Raw genomic sequence first — 20,620 nt, 5'->3', positions numbered from 1 at the left:
AAAATAACACTATTTGGTTAAACATTTTTTCCCAAAAGCTTGATAAGCACCGGTATGATGCTGATTGGTTGGCTGTTTAAACAATTAAAGAGTGCTTTGCTATTCTTTGGCAGCGGTACGACCTTTGCCTCCCTCCAGGCCTGAGGGAGCACACACCGTCTTCAAGGCTTAAATTGAAGATGTGGCAAATAGGAATCAATTCAAATTTTATTTGTCACACGCGCCGCTACAACAGGTGGCACCTTACAATGAAATGCTTACAGGAGTCGCAATGTATTTCACTACCAACCTCAGTAATTTAACATCCAGGTTGTCGGTACCAGGTGGTTTGTCCTTATTTGTAGATGCTTTAACCTCTTCCATGCTAGCTTTGCAGGATTCAAAACTACAGCGCTCGTCTTTCATTATTTGGTCCGTTATACATGAATACGAAGGCTCCGTACTTGTGTTTGTAGGTCATGCCTAAATTTGCTAATCATCTTGTCAACGAAAAAAAAAGAGTGTTTTGTTATGAACAACCCATCTGCCTCAATGCTTTTTTGCCTAGAATTTCATTTAAAGTACTCCAGAGCCTTTTACTATCATTCTTTATATTATTTATCTTTGTTCCAAAGTAAAGTTCCTTCTTTTTGTTTAGTTCCGCGACTTCTCAATTTACTGTATGTTTGCCAATCTGCTGTGTTGTGACTTATTTGCTATTCCCTTTGCCTCATCCCTCTCAGCCATACAATTTTTCAAGTCATCATCTACCCATGGGGATTTGTTGATGGGCATATGCCTTTCAGTAATCGGAAGAAGCTATTTAATGAATGCTTCAAGTGCAACATCAGGTTGTTTCTCTCTCATATCTTCGACATAGGAATCATTGCAAAACCTCTTGCATGATCGCTTATACACAATTTTAGGTCCAGTCTTTGGAACTTTGTTTTTCTAGATGTGATTACTATATTAGGATCACTACATCTGATGGGTGTGGATACTGCTATTATATGTGGTCAAGATAATTTAGTTCCTGTTCCGTTTGTAAATATCCTAGTAGGTTGACTTGAACCTGAACCAGATTGCAGGCATCGGTCACAGCTTGAAGATTATTTTTGAGTGGACAGCTTGATGATAAACAGTCAATATTTAGGTCTCACAGAAAATATACCTCTGTTGATATCACATACATTATCAAGCATTTCACAAATATGATAAAAAATACTGACTTTTAGCACTCTGTGGTCTATAGCAACACCCTACAAGAATAGGCTCTAGGTAAAAAGTAAACAGGTACACAAGTATATTTATACACAGTAAAACGAGTCCTATATCGACATAACCTGAAAGGCCACTCAGCAAGGAAGAAGCCACTACTCCAAAACTGCCTTAAAAAAGCCAGATCACGGTTTGCAACTGCACATTGGGACAAAGATCATACTTTTTGGAGAAATGTCCTCTGGTCTGATGAAACAACAACAGAACTGTTTGGCCATAATGACCATAGTTATGTTTGGAGAAAGAGAGGGAGGCTTGCAAGCCGAAGAACACCATCCCATCCGTGAAGCACGGGGGTGGCAGCATCATGTTGTGGGGGTGCTTTGCTGCAGGAAGGACTGCTGCACTTCACAAAAAAGATGGCATCATGAGGTAGGAAAAGTATGTGGATATATTGAAGCAACATCTCAAGACATCAGTCAGGAAGTTAAAGCTTGGTCGCAATGGGTCTTCCAAATGGGCAATGACCCCAAGCATACTTCCAAAGTTGTGGCAAAATGGCTTAAGGACAACAAAGTCAAGATATTAGAGTGGCCATCACAAAGCCCTGACAACAATCATATAGAACATTTGTGGGCAGAACTGAAAAAGCGTGTGTGAGCAAGGAGGCCAACAAACCTGACTCAGTTACACCAGCTCTGTCACAAGGAATGGGACAAAATTCATCCAACTTATTGTGGGAAGCGTGTGGAAGGCTACCCAAAACGTTTGACCCAAATTAAACCATTTAAAGGCAATGCTACCAAATACTAATTGAGTGTATGTAAACTTCTGACCCACTGGGAATGTGATGAAAGAAATAAAAGCTGAAATAATTCTCCCTACTATTATTCTGACATTTCACATTCTTAAAATAAAAGTAGTGATCCTAAATGACCTAGGACAAGGAATCTTTACTAGGATTAAATGTCAGGAATTGTGAACAACTGAGTTTAAATGTATTTGGCTAAGGTGTATGTAAACTTCCGACTTCAACTGTATATGCTAATATGGAATTTTTGTTGTCCTTTTTCTGGGTTGCTTGTTTATTTATTAGTGCTTTTCTGATTGGCTGATCCAAGACATACATGTCAGTGATATTTGCATTTGAGCCCAATGGTACTGAGTGGGCTACCCACAGTGGGCTTCTTCCTAGGGCACACAGTATCAGTGCAAACAGTGGAATTAAACTCTATGGGCATATGATTATTGCTGACAATACCCTCAGACCTCACAGAATATAGATTAGGTTATTGAAAATTCCCATGTCCTATGTTGCCTATTATGACAGGGAGGATTGGAGCACTACCAAACCCAGGCAGTCGGTCTCTTAAGCAGTAGCCCCCCAAAAAATAAAAATAAATTGCTCTAAAAAAAAGTTTGCCTATTTTAAAAGGGATTTGCATCTGACCAGTGTGTGCCTGCCCTGCCTGGTGAATGCTGGTCATTTTACATCCCCGGTAATTGATATACTAGCAGGCTTGAGCGTTTTCTTTTATTTGTTAAAAAATAGGAGCCGACACTTAATCACCAATTAATTCTAGTGAATCGTTTGAGAAGAAAACACTTGTCAAGTTGCAGCGGTCTGCAAGGCTGTGCTGTTACCATAGAGACCCAGACAATGAGAGTAGAAGGGCTGCCTGAACAGGTTCAAGACTTCTGGTGAACTACAGGCCTACAGCACATTCAGAAAGTATTCAGACCCCTTGACTTTTTCTACCTTTTGTTACAGCCTTATTCTAAAATGAATTACATCTCCCCCTCATTCTACACACAATACCTCAGATCTGTGCCTCGAGACAATTCTGTCCGGAGCTCTAAGGACAATTCCTTCGACCTCATGGCTTGGTTTTTGCTATGACATGCACTGTCAACTGTGGGTATATAGACAGGTGTGTGCCTTAAATCATGTCCAATCAATTGAATTTACCACAGGTGCACTCCAATCAAGTTGTAGAAACATCTCAAGGATGATCAATGAAACAGGATGCACCTGAGCTCAATTCCGAGAATCATAGCTAAGGGTCTGAATACTTCAGTATACAAGGTCGTTTTTTAATTTTTTTATATATTTGATTCAAATCTAAATCTGTTTTCGCTTTGTCATTATGGGGTATTGTATGGATGAGGGACTTGTTTTTATTTAATCCATTTGAGAGTAAGGCTGTAACGTAACAAAATGTAGAAAAGGTCAAGGGGTCTGAATACTTTCCAAATGCACTGTATATCTAGTCAAATGGAGCTCAGGGAGAAAAGCTCCTCTACTTTCAAGCCGACTAAGGCCAAAATCATCTTTCCTGCAGAGTGTAATGTAACCTCCAGTCCAGCTCCATCACAGCTGATAAAAGGCTCCTTGGCTTGTCTGAGAGAAGCATTAATATTCTCAGTGAAATACCGGGGAAGGATTGGACCCTGGCAGCTAGCTTGGAGGATTTTTCCTACTCCCCTCACTCGAGACCGTTTTTCACAGAGATAAGACACAACAGCCAGGCTCCAGTTACCAAACAAAGGGTGCGTTCCAAATGACAACATATTCCCTATAGAGTGCACTACTTCTGACCAGAGCCCTACACTTTATAGGGAATAGGGTAACATTAGGGACGCGTTCACACTCACTCCTCATCAATGAAAACCCATGTCCGAGAGGGGAGCCCCCCCCCCCCTCTTTCTTTTCCTTTCTCCCGGCTTCATTGTATCAAACACACACCCGTTTCCCGGGGTGTCCGCTGACTCATTGTCTCACGAAGGCAACACACACACACAAAGCTAATTAAGGCTGTCGGAGGAGAGAGACTGAGTCACGGGGGAAACACGCAGAGCTCAGTACAGACTGCCACTGATAAGCTCTTCATCACTCGCACAGGGTCTAGAATCTGATTGGGATTTGTGGCTGCTGGAACAATGTGTAGGGATCCTATAAGGAGATAACTTAGAAGCGCCCCCTCGTCTTGTTTGGTGGCCCCTGACAGAGTTCACACACACTGTTGTTAGCAGCCGAGCTTCATCATTACAACCCCAAGTTTCACCATAAACACTGGTCTAACAAGCACGCTGGCGGCCATCTTGGGACTGTGGTTTTAGCAGGAACCGTGGCAATCGAGGGCAACAGTCTCATTTCACCTGCATATTTCCCCCATCCTCCCTGTCAAAAACAGTGGGAGTGGACAGAAATGGAAAATGTTTCTCTCTATCAATCTTGCCGTCATCTAAGAGAAAATGAAAATGATACAGTTAGGGGTGTGGGAATAAAAAGAAGCTTAGCAATATGACGGAGCAGCTCGCTGCAGTGCGTGTACCGCTCTCCTCAGATATCACACTGGAAACCCCAGAGAATTTTACTCAAGGTCAATCTCTCATTACTCCATCCAGCCAGCACCACTATACACTCCCTCCCCTCCCTCTTCCCTTGCTCGCTTTGTATTTCTTCTCAGAGGCGCTCTCTCATCAAATGAGCCCCAGGTATTACATCAATATCCCTTTCAAACATGAGACAAAACCCCATCGACGTTGGCATTCCGACAACTTTTCTTCATATCTGAAAGGTATTGCCAGTGACAAAGCCTGTACTTTTATTTCCACCAACACCTAAAAGGGGCTCCTGAAACGTCGCCTTTCATCTTACCGTCTTCGGCATTAAATCATGAACGTTCCATTGTTGTTGTACGACATCAAACTTGTCCTTGTCATTATGAAAAAGTACAAACACAATAACGGTAGTGTGCATGACATCGCAGCAGCCTGGTCCAAATAGCAACATTACCTGCTCTATTTTTTTTGCACCAAAAAACCCACAGCATTTTAAACATTTATTTAGGATATGTCAATCTAGCAAGCCAGGCAACTAAAAACAACTTTCTAGACAATGTCTCGGTTTGTTGCTAGCTTGTTAGCCATCTAGCCAGCTCATATAGTTAACAGAACATATCTGACAACATTGAGTTAAACTGTAGGCTAATGTTGTTTTCACCATAACAGGACAATTTAACACATTACAAGATACTTATTAACAATTATGGCTATCTGCAAACTTACTGTTGTGAATGTGAAGAATTGAAACGAGTGCATTTCTGTCTGAGGAATTTAGAGCTTGCTGTCAGGGCAGGTTACCATGACAACAATTGCAACAGGGTCAAAGTTGAATGTCTTGCTCAGTTGTGGCTAAGCAATGGCTATAAAAAGCGAATTCCAAGAAGAATGTGTTACAAATTTGGCTGTTTGAAAGAGGACCATACAAACATTGCCCAATACTTTTTTCAGGCAACATACCGAAAATCCTATGTGAATCAGGTAAACGGGTCAGGGTTTTCCCTTCATCCAAGGACTCCCTGAACGGTAACTCTCTGCTCCGCTGAATGCAAAGCACTGCGGCTGACCTGCTGCCTCCACCTCAAAAACATGAGCAGCCAAATCGCTGACTCAATATAACAACCAGAGAGGGTGGACTTCATTAAAGCCACTGGCCCCCGTATGAGATCCAAGGTCTGCCTCTCAAATGGAACCCTGTTCAATATATAGCGCACTCCGGTTTCTAGTCGTGCACTACAATTGGAAATAGGATGCCATTTGGGACGCAGGTACAGAGAGGATGGAACAGAGGAAGTGCAGATGGAACAGATACCGGCCCACTCTAATCTCTGGAGAACACTACAGCGCAGAATTAGTATAATGTATTGCTCTTTTCATTTTTTAATTTAGCTAGAATAAACAGGGGCCACCCAGGTCCATTAGCTAACAAATGAAAACAGACAATCCTAATGAACTTGAAACCCTAAACAATGAGCCCCAACGTTCCAAAAAGTCTCTCCACTTGTGTATTATGCATGCTTATAGAGTTAACACTACTTTGGTTACACTCTCCCACACCGGTATCAAGGACACGGACATGAACTAACCAATAAGCACTGCCGAAAAGTCTGTCAAACCCAAGTCCTCACAAACTGCTGCTCAACTTCCTCACGAGCAGGGTATTGTGGTTGTTGTAATCTTACCTGTTGTGGTGGTGGTGGTGGGCGTGGCTGCATGTAGGGGGCTGTGTGGGGGCGGTGGGCTGTTGCTGGGGAGGGCTGAAGTACGGGGATTGGCCCTGCGGCTGGCAGTACCCACCCTGCTGCCCCTGATGCTGCTGTCCATACTGGGCTACCATCTGCTGAGAGACACAGTAAAGGGAGACCTCAAGTCAGGTATCATAGAAATACTCCTTAAAACATCTCACTGTCAATGTCCACAACTCTGCGAGTCGTTCTCGACCAATGGCCTTTAGTTCACTATCACTAAGCCATCTTATCAGCGGTCAATAAAGAACACCAATCCCAATTCATATCAGAACTGAATTTGATTAACTACACTCACAATCACCTTGGTGAAGTAGGCCTATAGCCTAAAAGATCTGCACTCAGTCCCAAGTACGCTAACTATGTTCTTCACCTTGAGTCTGGGGTTGACTAATAGCACTGTGAGAAGTGACGAGCAGGAACTCAGGTTTTTCTTTTTTTCCAGCCTTGGGACATTACTGTTGTGTTGATGTCGATAATACACAGAGCAGCTGCATCCCAAATGGCACTGTATTCCCTATAGTGCACTACTTTTAAACCAGGGCCCAAAAGTAGTGCATTATAAAAGGGAATAGGGTGTCATTTGGGACGCACCCACAGGCTCTCCCTCCTTCCTTTCACTGCGTCTTATGTAAGACGTTTTGGGGAACAGCTGTTATTGGCTCATCCCTCTCTCTGCCTCATCTGGAGTCACTTACATTAGGCAGCAATGTGTCAAAGTCTTTATTATTTAAAAAAAATAAGCCTAAACCATCAGCGGTGAAAATGAGAACACGGTTTTTGATTAATGTACAGAACAGCAAGAGAGATATCTATTCTAGAGTATACCATCTCGAAAATAAGTTTTAAAAAATAAATCATAACATTTCTGCTAGAGGCGGAATTCAGCTTGAAAGACGTTTATTTTAATTTCTGTGTAGGTGATAAAATGATTCAATGCAAAAGCCGAGCACAACACTAGCCTTGTCAATATATGAAATATCACAGATCTAGGAAACCTGAGAGGAATGTGTGTCTATGTCCTAAATTGCACCCTACACCTTATTGTGCACTACTTTTGACCAGAGTCGTATGGGTTCTGGTCAAAAGTAGCACCCTATAAAAGGGATAAGGTGCCATTTGGGGCACACATAAGAGCAATCAATGAAATATAGCTGGGTTATTTCCATTTCCTGACCTTAAAAGGCAATTCCTCATTCATCATCTCCAGCATCATAGCAGTGTCTACATATGTGACAACGGCGCACAACAGTGGTTGAAAAGGGTCTTAAATCCTACTCTGTGACAAGTTTTTAGCCAGAGGGAGGGAATTTTCTTGCTCCCTACGTCACCATCAATCTCAGTATTTGAAAATCATTGTTTTTAAATGTCATCGGGTATGACTTTGTTTACTACAAAATATAGAAATGTGTCACCGTCACATATGTAGACACTGGTATTGTGCTGGAGATAATGAATGAGGTTATAAAGTGATGGAATTGCACTTTAAGTTCCACACCATGTAGATATAATTTTCTTCTGTTAAAAAAAACAGCATTTCACTAGATCAGATCGATAAGAGGCCTCATACTCCCAGATATATAGCTCGAAAACGACTCGCAGAGGTGTGGACATTGACAGTGAGATGTTTCACTATTCAGCAGGGCCCATGGTAAAAATAAGTACCCTATATAAGGAATAGGGTGCCATTTGGGACACAGCCCCAGAAACATGGTTATTCGACTGCATCGACAGGGAGGACACCGACGAGGAGGCCCATATAAAATAAATGTATTGTAGTGCAGCAATGAGCGGTCTTACAATCCAATAGCTGTATGCAATGCTCATTGCCCAACCAGCCAGGAGCTCCTTAAGCTCTGAGGGCGGCGAGGCTGTTTTTCCACACATGAGCTCATCACTCTGGAACCGAGACACTGATATCTGGGAGCCTAACTCAACCTCCCCTAGCTCGCTGCCGCTCTCCATGCCTCGCTCTCCTCTCCGAGCTGGGAACCCTTTCTTTTTAACAGAGGGCATCACAATCTGTTTTCCCCACGATTGCAAAAATGGTTGTGCATTGACTGCATGTTAGAATGCGTATTTCCCTCCCTGTGCCACTCGTGATGTAAATGTGCCTCGAGAGTAATATTTATCTTGCATAGAACACACAAGGTAAATAGATTATCTATTCTATTATGGGGTTGTCAGATTTTTTTTTATTCATTACTCATTTTGTTTGCAGATGAAAAGTTCATATGGACTGTTCTAGCATCTAGCACCATAAAAGCCCGGGGGGGATTTCTACTAAGCTATATGGAATTGTTTAAAGGTCATACCAAGGATCATTTTACTATTTGATTTTTAAGACCCCCCCCCCCAAAAAAAATAGATGAAAAATGGTATTTGGCCTTACTGCTATTAGCCCATACAAACACATTGAATAACAGATAGTCCCCCCCAAAAAACCTAAGGAGGTTATTCTGTCCTATATCGAAGAGAAAGATCAGGAAACATTTATTTTTTAACCCCTTATTTTTGGTATTAAACCATCTCCATATGTTCTGAACTTCCATACATTTTTTTTTAACCGGGACCGGGGGACATTCAGACGAGTCACGGCCTGTGGGCGTCCTAGAGCAAAACAACCGACATGTACAGTACGTGTTCGTGAGAGTCTCACCTTAATATAGAGATGTCATATTAGTGTGTAGCCCAAACTGTTCGGACGCTACAGACAGAGGTTGGCAGATCAGACGAGTCCTGAGACGCTTGTGGGTGTCCTAAAGCAAAACGGAGAACACCATCGTGTTTGTGAGAGTCTTCTCTTTCCATAGAGGGGTCATAATAGTGTGTAGCCCAAACTGTTCGGACGCTACAGACAGAGGTTGGCAGATCAGACGAGTCCTGAGACCTTGTGGGTGTCCTAAAGCAAAACGGAGAACACCATCGTGTTTGTGAGAGTCTTCTCTTTCCAGAGAGGGGTCATAATAGTTTGTAGGCCCAACCGTTCAGAGGCTAGAGACAATGTTGTGAAAAGACAGATTTTAGGGATGTCTCATGGTCTGACAAACACCGCTCTAGCTCTTGTCACCGTAGACGTGGAAGTGCGACATCGGCGGACGATTTAGATGCATCCAAGGTTTTAATTATTATTTTTTTAATTAAAAACTGATCTAGCCTAAACAGATTTTTTAACTGGGATTTTTTTTTAATAAGCCCATGTGATTTCCGCTAGGGCGCGGACATCGACTCATGGTTTAAATACTAAAAGACTGCAGCTGATTAGCCAATATGTATAAACATGGAGGAGGCATGGCTTAATCCTGCTATCACTTCAGTAGGCTTAGACCTAAAAAGAAATCAGGTGCTGCTGCCAGTGCCGCAGTCTCTCAATGCGGCTCATTTACTAAGAACAGACTGACAGCTACCAACAAAAAAAACAGGATAGGCACTAGGAAGACCTTTGCTTAAATTAAGTGTTGGTCACTAAGACATTACAATACCAAACCATACACAGGGTAATGTAAGTCTCAAAGACATCTTAGCTAAAGTGTGTATGATCTATAATCAAATCAGCATGGCCATCAAGAGTTTTGGCAGATGCAGCATGCTTAATCCTCAGGTTTTTAACGGTCTGAAACGCCTTCAGACCCCCCACAAAGAGCAAGGTCTGACGACACCAGGTCTCAGTCCCATATGGCACCTATTTTTTTCCCCAGGCCCTATAGGGTACTGGTCAAAACAGTAGTTCACTATAAGGAAATAGGGTACCATTTAGGACAGACCAAAGACTGCAGGATGTGAGGGAAGACACACATTGAATAGGAAAGCCAGCCTGCATAATCGACAGAGGAAAATCAATTCCTAATTATCTTGAAATATTAAGGTTGATCTCCGAATGGCATCTCTAATATGGTCTTGTCTGCTCTGTTGCATCTCTTCTCTCAGTGGCGGCCATCCCCCCCCCCCGTTTGGCCACTTGTTCTACGGGAGCGGGGGAACATAATCGTTATGAAACAGCACAGCAGGATACCGGTGGTATCTGACCAGTTGAAACATCCAATTTCAGGCGGGATCCGTGAGGTAATAAAGAAGGTGTCTCAGGGCCATCTGGGGCCCGGTGCAGATAAAAGTCATTACATGCTCCATCCCTCTTGGAGATGGAAAAGCAAGCAGAGCTGACAACACTGACAGAGTCTTCAGTGCAAACAGGAAAATTCTGCCGATTTCTAACGATGTAATGGGTCATTTTCTACTATCGTTGTGATGGCGGTTCTATGGGCAACGTAATTGTTGTAATTTTCAAAGCTGGTGTTTTGAATATTTACTTTTGGGTAATTTAGAAGATACAGACTTAGTCGCACTGGATAAGCGTATGAATATGGTATATGATAGAGAAAATGGTTGTATTCTCTCATCTTCCTTACAGTAGCCAGCTGACAGCGAACTTATCCTTGTAAAATGATTCACTGGTCTGTTAACTCCGGCTTGTAAAAGGGGAGGTTAGCTCAAATTGAGTGACTTTTTGATCGGTTCTCATATGCACGCCAATTGCATGCGCAACGCCCCCCACACTCCCTCGTCAATTTGCTACGCCCTCTCTGGAGGTAAACAAGCCAAGCCAAAGGCTAGCTAGCTAAAACAGTGGAGAGAAGAACTGACAGAGTTTTCTAAAAAAGGAGATAGTAACAATCAATTTGTGCGAAGGCAGGATGTATTGGCGGTCTTTGAGGGAAAGCCTCATTTACCAGCTTGCTACCTAGTTCTAATCTTCAAGGAGATAGGAAAACAGCCTCCACTTCTGACAATCATGTCTGCGCTAAAAGCTGTGGCGGACAGATGACCAAATCCGAGAGGCAACAGTCCTGGGTCTCAGAGTGGCGATTGTGGAAGAAGACAAGAATGCTATATGGGAGGGTATATGAGGCCACTGGTTGGGGAAGACCGCAAGAGCTGTGTTGGCCTCAGTCCTATACAGCGCAAAAAAAATGGATGAAGTCCATACGACCGAAAATGTCCATACGACCGAAAAAAATGGTACGTACAATGACCTAGAACTGTACTTCGACGGTATAGAACGGCACTGCGGGGGATACATGTCACGTCCAAATGGAAATTATAGATGTCACACATGAATGATTGACATGTTTTGTATTTGCACAAACATAATGGGTAAATCAATGGTTGTTTGCATGACAGGTCTAAAAACACATAAAGTGATAAAACTGTATCATCAACGACAGGCAGCATAAGGGCTGAATGAGGCACTACAGAAAGTACACTGAACAATAACATCAACGCAACATCTAAAGTGTTGGTCCCATGTTTCACGAGCTGAAGTAAAAGATACCAGAAATGTTCCATAAGCACAACAAAACTCATATTTTGTGAAAAACAAAACGGTTTACATCCCTGTTAGTGAGCATTTCTCCGTTGCCAAGATAATCCAGCCGCTTGACAGGTGTGGCATAAAGAAGCTGACTAAACAGCATGATCATTACACAGGTGCACTTAGTGCTGGGGGAAATAAAAGGCCGCTAAAATGTGCAGTTTTGTAACAACACAATGAAACAGATCTCAAGTTGAGCAAATGTGCAATTGGCATGCAAGAATGTCCACCAGAACGGTTGCCAGAGGATTTCATTGCGCTACCATAAGCTGCCCCCAAAGTCCAAACGGTCTCAAAAATCACAGACCACGTGTACCTGCGCCAGCCCAGGACCTCTACATACGGCCTCTTCACTTGCAGGATTGTCTGAGACCAGTCACCCGGACAGCTGATGAAACTGTTTTGTTACGTTACAGCTGTATTCTAAAATAGTTTAAATCCCCCCCCCCCCTCCACAATCTACACACAATACCCCATAATGACAAAACAAAAACATGTCTTGACATTTTTGCAAATGTATTATAAAAAAACTGAAATACCACATTTACATAAGTAAATGTAAGCCATAAGTAGGCCATCCCTGCGTTGTCTTGGCTGTTTACTTAGGGCCATTGTCCTGTTGGAAGGTGACCCTTTGCCCCAGTCTGAGGTCCCGAATGCTCTGGAGCAGGTTTTCATCAAGGATCAGCAGAACAGAGAATCTTGTTTCTCAGGGTCAGAGTCCTTTAGGTGCCTTTTGACCAACTCAAAGCAATCTGCCATGTGCCTTTTACTGAGGAGTGGCTTCCGTCTGGCCACTACAATAAAGGCCTGATTGGTGGAGTGCTCAGTTTGGCTGGGCGGCCAGCTCTAGGAAGAATCTTGGTGCTTACAAACTTCTTCCATTTAAGAATGGAGGCCACTGCGTTCCTGGGGACCTTCAATGCTGCAGACATTTTTTTGCATCTTTCCTCAGATCTGTGCCTCGACACAATCCTGTCTCGGAGCTCTACGGACAATTCATTCGACCTCATGGCTTGGTTTCGTCTCTGATATGCACTGTCAACTGTGGGACCTTACATATACAGGTGTGCGCCTTTCCAAATCATGTCCAATCAATTGAATTTACCACAGGTGAACTCCAATCAAGTTGTAGAAACATCAAGGATGAGCAATGGAAACCAGATGCACCGGAGCTAAATGTATTGTCTCCTAGCAAAGGGTCTGAATACTTATGTCAGTAAGGTATTTGTCTTTTAAAATAAATTTGCTAAGATTTTCACTTTGTCATTATGGGGTAGTGTGTCTAGATTGATGAGGATTTTTTTATTTAAATCGATTTTAGAATAAGGCTGAAGCATAAAATGTGGAAAAGGGGAAGGGGTCTGAATAGTTTCCGAATGCACTGTACATACACAAAGTGAGAAAGAAAGAGCGAGCGAGCGTGACTATATAGTCTAGTTTAGGAAGGGAATGTCTATGCAATGTTTTATGGGAACAATGTGTTCCTCGAGGACTGCAAGAAGTAGTGGTAGAGGTGGTTTAACTAAACAGAAGCCCATGCTAGTGTCTGTGGAGATGCTTGATCACCTGCCCTTCAGCACAGACATCATGACGAGATGCATGAAAGACACCTTCACTCTACATTTTCACACTTCATAAAGTCATTCCATGTTCGCTTCATGCATTATATTATCCTGCAAAATAGTTAATTTTGCACACTTTGCTTTATCTTTACATTTGTACATGTTGCATTAGATAGACATTCTCTTTTGGTTTGGTTGGTCATACTCGCTGTACTCTGATCTTTTTGGGCCAGACTATGAAGTATTATTTTTTTAGGGTACTTCATGCTCATGCATTGCAAAATTAGGGGACAGGAAGGAAACTTGACAGAAGTGAACATGGGTAGTACAGTAGTAGCTAGCTGGAATGCATGGGTGATTCATATCGTTGCCCTACTATGTATACAGAAGACAGCCAATAAAGAAAAGGAATAACTTCAGTGGGGTAAGAAATATCCAGCCTATAATTAGCTAACAAAAAAACATACATTTGACTAGCTATCCAATTTCAAGTTGATAGCAAGCAAGCTAAAGTTTATTAACTGGCTGGCTGTCTTTGGGCTGAACAAAGCTAGCTAATGTTAGCTGTACTAGCTAATGTTTGTTGCTACTTGATAGCCACAAGAGCATAATGTTTAACAGGTTGCAGTTGCCTAGTGTAAAAGAGTTGTTATAACGTTTAGAAAATGTGTGTGAAGATTTTTGCGCCCTATCCATGATATTAAAAATCCGAACTCCAAAAGTTTGTTCTAGCTAGCTAGCTAGCTACTGTGTGTGCTTGCTTATGCCGGCAGGGCTGGCTGGAAGCGGAAGGGCGATCCTATGTAAAACAATAGATCATGATTCATACAATTAGAAATGGGGATATCCAACCATTGTAGGGTGTTGCCGAAGTCTGAGGGCACAACCCCTTCATTATCATCGCTTCGTGGTGACACATCAAAGCAACCTTTCCAGACTTTCAAGTCAGGGACGTAGAGAGGCTGGTGTTCGGGAGAGCAAGGTTAGTCTTGCTGAGTGAGAGAGGTGAACATTTTGACAGACAGTCCAACAACAAGTCAGAAGGTTTATTTCCCTGTAAGAGAGGGAAAATTATTGTATTTGCTGTCATCGTGGTTTCTGACAACTTCAGTGACAGAGATGCTAGCATGGTGGTGAGGACTGATGACAGTAATGGACACCGTAAGACCGTTCGTGATGTCATGCTGTATCACCACCATCACACGGACTCGGGGAGGGCATGTCTGTGTGCATGCCCTCGTCACGCAAAATCCTTGCCTTCAGCCAAAGTGGAGGGCATAGTAAGCTATTATCCATTCAAATCAAAATGGGTTTTCATTACAATTTTTTCCCATCACTTGGCGTTGGATCGATAACGGAAGGAATGAAATGGGGGCCATTGTGAAACAGAACAGCAGCTAAGTCCAGGCATTTTACTTCAATCGGCAAAACACTAACAAATAAAGGATGATATAGCATAAACAGTGTGTGTGTGTGTGTGTGTGTGTGTAAGAGAGAGTAGAGTGTGAGAGCTCGCATGGGAGTGTGTGCGCATTGTGTGTACTACACATAAATATTACTGCTGAGACCAAGTCCTTATTAACGGCCATTACACATGCTACGTCGGCAGCCTAGTCCCATGGGAGTGCCACTGCCAGGCCATCTCTGGAGGAGCATTAGAGCCAAACCCAGCAGTCTGGGGCTAAATATAGCAGCAGGGTCGTCTGACTCCGCACCCAGAATAGACTGACCCAACCCAGCCTGTCCTGGCCCACGCTCTGACAGCCATGCTGCATGTCAACAGCTCCCTCACATTCACTCACAGCCCTGTCCATCTGCACAGGGGCTGTGTCCCAAATAGCACCCTATTCCCTATATAGTGCACGACTATTGACTAGGGCCATAGGAAATATGGTCCCATTTGGGACACACTTACAGATTAGGGTTGAATGGCGGGAACCCGTTTACCGAGATTTACTGCCTAAAACCACTCCCTTTTCCCAGGATGATAATAAGAAATTATTAATATGAAGAGAATAGCGTGAAAATGTAACTGAAAATATGCGACGTCTAAACCTGGCTCCTCTACGGCCTCTGCATGATGACTCATCAACGCTCAGGGTGGGGACAGACAGCCCATCTCAGTACTGAGCACAGTTCACAATGCATGTAGACCTCTCTCGTCATGGTAACTTTATTTCTTGTGACAGGTAGGCCTACATTTGCGGCAGCATAGTCTATGCTACGGTAATCTAAAAACCGAATGCGCATCTAATTGACCCATCTCCATCTAGCTTTTCGGGGGCCAACTTAATTATTTTGTTGTAAAGATGCATTTATTTTTTTATTGCAGCTGTAGAGTTTTAAAACAGCCCATCACTCGAATATAGCAGCTTTAAAATCAGTGTGCGTGTGAGCACTCAGTCTTTCTCTCTCCATCAATTCCATGCAAAATAGATCATCCTGTTCTAGATTAATATATAGCCCTATACACACACAGATATATTCATATATAAATAGAGAGATATATACATCTATGTCCTAGCCTACCTCTAAGGTAACAAATGCTATCCAGTATTAGCCTTATATTTAGCTAATTCATGATGGATGCATATTATGCATAATAAGCTTCGAACTCATAGCCTCCGTCTCTTGCGCAATATTCACACACACCTGTGCTCCACTTGCATTGCTCCTTAAAAAAAAGCCTTCTTAGCTCTTAAGAGTCCCATGCATGTCATTAGAATAAGGACATTGAAACTTATTTCATTTAGGGTAACAGTTGAAAGCGAGGAAGGAATAAAGTAAGAAGAGCGAGAGAAAGAGGTAGGCAGGCTAATAACATTAGGGGAAATATTATGAAAGATATACAATACCAGTCAAAACTTGACACAACTATTCAAGGGTTTTTAAATGTTTTACCATTTTCTACATTGTAATAATAGTGAAGACGTCAAAATTATGAAATAACACATTTGGAATCATGTAGTAAGCAAAAACTGTATCAAAATATTTTATATTGGAGATTCTTCAAAGTAGCCACCTTTTGCTAGACAGCCTTGCACACGCTTGACATTCTCTCAACCGGCTTCACCTGGAATGTTTTTCCAACTGTCTTATTTTACAGACCCATGCCTTGTGCCGGTTGTGATGGGACAGCAGGCTGGGGATTGACGAGCCCTCTGCCTTTCAGTGACCGATGTTTCTAGTTAACGCGTAATGTGATAACTACTGCATGCTGGCAGTAGCCCAGTCTGTAGAAGAGTAGCCTACTTTGGGCAGATATTTAGGTAGGGGTAAAATGACTAAATGAAACATACCTGCTGCTGTTGAGGATACTGCATTCCACTCATGCCCACCTGACCCCTCCCGTGCATTCCCATTGGATAGCGGTGAGGAGAAGGCGATCCGTATGGCTGGCCAGGGTAAGAACCGCCCCCGCCCTGTTGTTGCTGGGAGTAAGGGTTGTTGCCTATGCCGTAGAGCTGAGAGCGCTTCATGGCCATGGCGTCCATGGGTGGCACCTAACAGAGAGAGAGAGAGGATGAGTTGGAACATGGTAGGGCTTGTGTTATAAACAATTAACAGTTGAAGATATAGCTTGCAAATGTATAATGTCTCTCTTAAACTGGGCATACACTACACAACTTCTAAAATCTTAACTTCGATGTGCTCACATTTCCCGATTTCCTTGTCCCAAATCTTTCATTCCATCCATCCTCAACTCCAGGACGGGGGTGCTCACATTCCCTAGTTAATCCTGCCCTGGTTTCTCAGTTTTCGTAGGAAATAAATGCAGACACAAACAGTGATCTGCTTTATTATTGTGCAGATTATTATGTACTAAAATATCACAAAAGGAGACGGGGGGGTTTATTGATTTTACCGTTATTTAACTAGGCAAGTCAGTTAAGAACAAATTCTTATTTTCAATGACGGCCTAGGAACAGTGGGTTAACTGCCTTGTTCAGGGGCAGAACAACAGATTTTTACCTTGTGGATTTGATCTTGCAACCTTTCGGTTACTAGTCCAACCCTCTAACCACTAGACTACCTGCTGCCCCGAGGTGCAGAATAAGGAATGTGCCCCGTGTGGGTGGAGATTTTGTTTATGGAATGGTCTAAAATGAGCAAACGCCACCCATCCGGGGCACCGGGCAATGTAAAATAAACTCGCCCATTGAAAAGGCAGCCATGTTCTCTCCACAGTGCTACCAATCGGTCTTCCATCACCTTGGTCCACAAGGTGCGTGTTGTTGTTTCTCTTTACCACGTACAAACACACACATACAAAGACACAAAAATACACAAAAACACTATTTTTTTGGGGGGGGGAAGTCTGTTAGGACTTGCCAAAGAAAAATGATAGCAACATGGTCCAATCCTGGCTATCAATACTCAAATTCCAGTATGAAAGCTGCCCAGTATTGAAGTAGACCTATTCCCCATGTCCTGCAAACTACAAAAGTATATATATTTTTTTATATATCTCAATGAAATCAGCGCTCTCCATCACTTCAGCAGAGCCCTATCAACTGGCATGAGGATGGCAGACATGGGTCTAGTGGTTGGTAAAGATATCCAGGCTAATGTGCCGTCAAGTGCTTTGAGAGTCAGGTTATTCTCGAGAGACTCGGCAGGCTGTGCCAAAAAAAAAAGGAGAAAAAAAAAGAGCGCAATTCAAGCAAATCTTTTTATGTCACTGCCAAGTTCAGGCCAATTGAAGCACCACTTACAGAAACTGTGAGCAAATCGAGAAAGCCTGAGAGGCCACTTTAAACGAGCAGTCTAAGTGTCAGCAGTCATGCCTGGGCACCCTGAGTTAACACACACGGGTAAGGTAGACAGCCTTTTCTGAAAAAAAAAAACACTAAAAAAACTCAGAAGGGATTCTCGTCAATAAAAGCATGTGGAGGATGTTGCACTAACATTGTCTTTTGTAAAATTACTGTACATCTGGCAGCATCCAAATTAAATCAATTATTGTTGGGACTAAGAAACAAAAAGACCAAAGCAACCACCAATCAAATTTCCATTTCCCAGAATCCAGCATGGTAAACACAAATGGCTAACAGTTGAAAAAGAAAAACATCTACTAAACATGATCTAAACATAATCCCAAAGACCCAAAACCCTACACTTTTTAGACCAAATACGTACGCAACACTTCTAATTAGGTTGAAAGCAAAAGAAACATGTAACCCACTTCCAAGGGTGCTTCCGGTGTATACGGTGAAAAACACTGCTGCTTCTTTTCGGGACCAAACTCTTCCGAAACGTTTTTTTATTTATTTATTTATTTAAACGTTTTCAAAGTGTAGAACAAAGATTAGCCTGTAAATGGAGGCAGCTGAAGGCTGAATCCTGTGAGGGTGAAAGAGTCAATTGACAGACTTGTTGGGGAATGTTTGGCTAGCCTAGCTATAAAATTAGCTGGTTATGTACCTTGAATGGCAATAACAGAAACACTTAACATACAGACTCCGGTAGAAATCTACGCAGTGGTGAGAAAAGCATGGAGCCAAATTTATCAAAGAAAGAACGTGCCAATAGCATGGCTAATCTCATGGAGATAAGGAGCCTAGCTACAAAGATGGAAAAAAGATTGACAAAATTAAGGTGAGTATTGAAAAAAGACTGAATAGTAAAGTAGACAGCTTACGTGCATCTTTGGAGAAAGCCATTCAGCATAATCATACAGCTATGCTGCTGACTCAACTGGAGAATAATAACAAGCAGCTACAAGACCGCATAGCTCTTGAAGTTGGACGTCTGGAGTCCCGTGTCTATCATAGTGGCAGGACTGCCAGCTGATGAAAAAAAGGACCTAACCTCCAAAGTGAACCAGTTGATATCGGTTGACCTAGGCTGCAAAACAGGTGATTGCAGTTGAGAGGATGAGGGAGAGGGGTAAAGGTTTCCGGGGTTGCGAAGGTGGAGTGTCTGTCCGTGGAGGAGAAAGTAGCTCTTGTGGGAAAAACAGAAGCTTGCGAGGCCATTCTGATCATGACAAAGTCTTCCTTCGATCGGCCAAGTCCCACACCGATCGCCTTATAGAACTGCTCTTCAAGATGCTCCTGGGGGAAATAACAGGAGGAAAGGACTATTTCGTCACGGGAAGCGGACAGGTCGTGAAACGAGATCAACCAGAGAGACATGTATGGTATGGACACAACAGAAAAACTAATGTGAGAGCCCCTTGGGGCTCTGTGGGAGTGGGAATGTGTGTAAAGTTGTGTGTTTTCATGCTATTTTCCACCTGAACAGTCCACATCATCCTATAGTCATTTGTTAAGTCAAGTATACCTATATTCAGAAGCAGATGCTATTTACATACAGTGGGGAGAACAAGTATTCGATACACTGCCGATTTTGCAGGTTTTCCTACTTACAAAGCATATAGGAGGTCTGTAATTTTTTATCATAGGTACACTTCAACTGTGAGAGACGGAATCTAAAACATAAAATCCAGAAAATCACATTGTATGATTTTTAAGTAATTAATTAGCATTTTAATGCATGACATAAGTATTTGATACATCAGAAAAGCAGAACTTAATATTTGGTAGAGGAACCCTTTGTTTGAAATTACAGAGATCATATGTTTCCTGTAGTTCTTGACCAGGTTTGCACAGACTGCAGCAGGGATTTTGGCCCACTCCTCCATACAGACCTTCTCCAGATCCTTCAGTTTTCAGGGCTGTCGCTGGGCAATACAGACTTTCAGCTCCCACCAAAGATTTTCTATTGGGTTCAGGTCTGAAGACTGGCTAGGCCACTCTAGGACCTTGAGATGCTTCTTACGGAGCCACTGCTTAGTTGCCCTGGCAGTGTGTTTCGGGTCGTTGTCATGCTGGAAGATCCAGCCACGACCCATCTTCAATGCTCTTACTGAGGGAAGGACGTTGTTGGCCAAGATCCGCGATACATGGCCCCATCCATCCTCCCCTCAATACGGTGCAGTCGTCCTGTCCCCTTTGCAGAAAAGCATCCCCAAAGAATGATGTTTCCACTTCCATGCTTCACGGTTGGGATGGCGTTCTTTGGGTTGTACTTATCCTTCTTCTTCCTCCAAACACAGTGAGTGGAGTTTAGACAAAAAAGCTCTATTTTTGTCTCATCAGACCACATGACCTTCTCCCATTCCTCCTCTGGATCATCCAGATGGTCATTGACAAACTTCAGACGGGCCTGGACATGCGCTGGCTTGAGCAGGGGGACCTTGCGTGCGCTGCAGGATTTTAATCCATAACGGCATAGTGTTTTACTAATGGTTTTCTTTGAGACTGTGGTCCCAGCTCTCTTCAGGTCATTGACCAGGTCCTGCCGTGTAGTTCTGGGCTGATCCCTCACCTTCCTTATGATCATTGATGCCCCACGAGATGAGATCTTGCATGGAGCACCAGACCAAGGGTGATGGA

General features: G+C 42.8%; 1 protein-coding gene across 1 annotated transcript in view; it reads right to left on the bottom strand.

Moving 5' to 3' along the window:
* LOC115139633 (AT-rich interactive domain-containing protein 1B-like) overlaps positions 1-20,620 on the bottom strand; it is a 116,847-nt gene that overhangs the window by 76,951 nt on the left and 19,276 nt on the right. The window contains 3 exon segments of the mRNA XM_065026458.1: positions 6,225-6,265; positions 6,268-6,382; positions 16,520-16,723. Of these exon segments, the coding sequence (XP_064882530.1) occupies positions 6,225-6,265; positions 6,268-6,382; positions 16,520-16,723 (360 nt within the window).

Source organism: Oncorhynchus nerka, linkage group LG13, assembly GCF_034236695.1.
Source record: "Oncorhynchus nerka isolate Pitt River linkage group LG13, Oner_Uvic_2.0, whole genome shotgun sequence".
Lineage (NCBI taxonomy): Eukaryota > Metazoa > Chordata > Actinopteri > Salmoniformes > Salmonidae > Oncorhynchus > Oncorhynchus nerka.
This window is presented reverse-complemented; position numbering and strand designations above follow the sequence as displayed.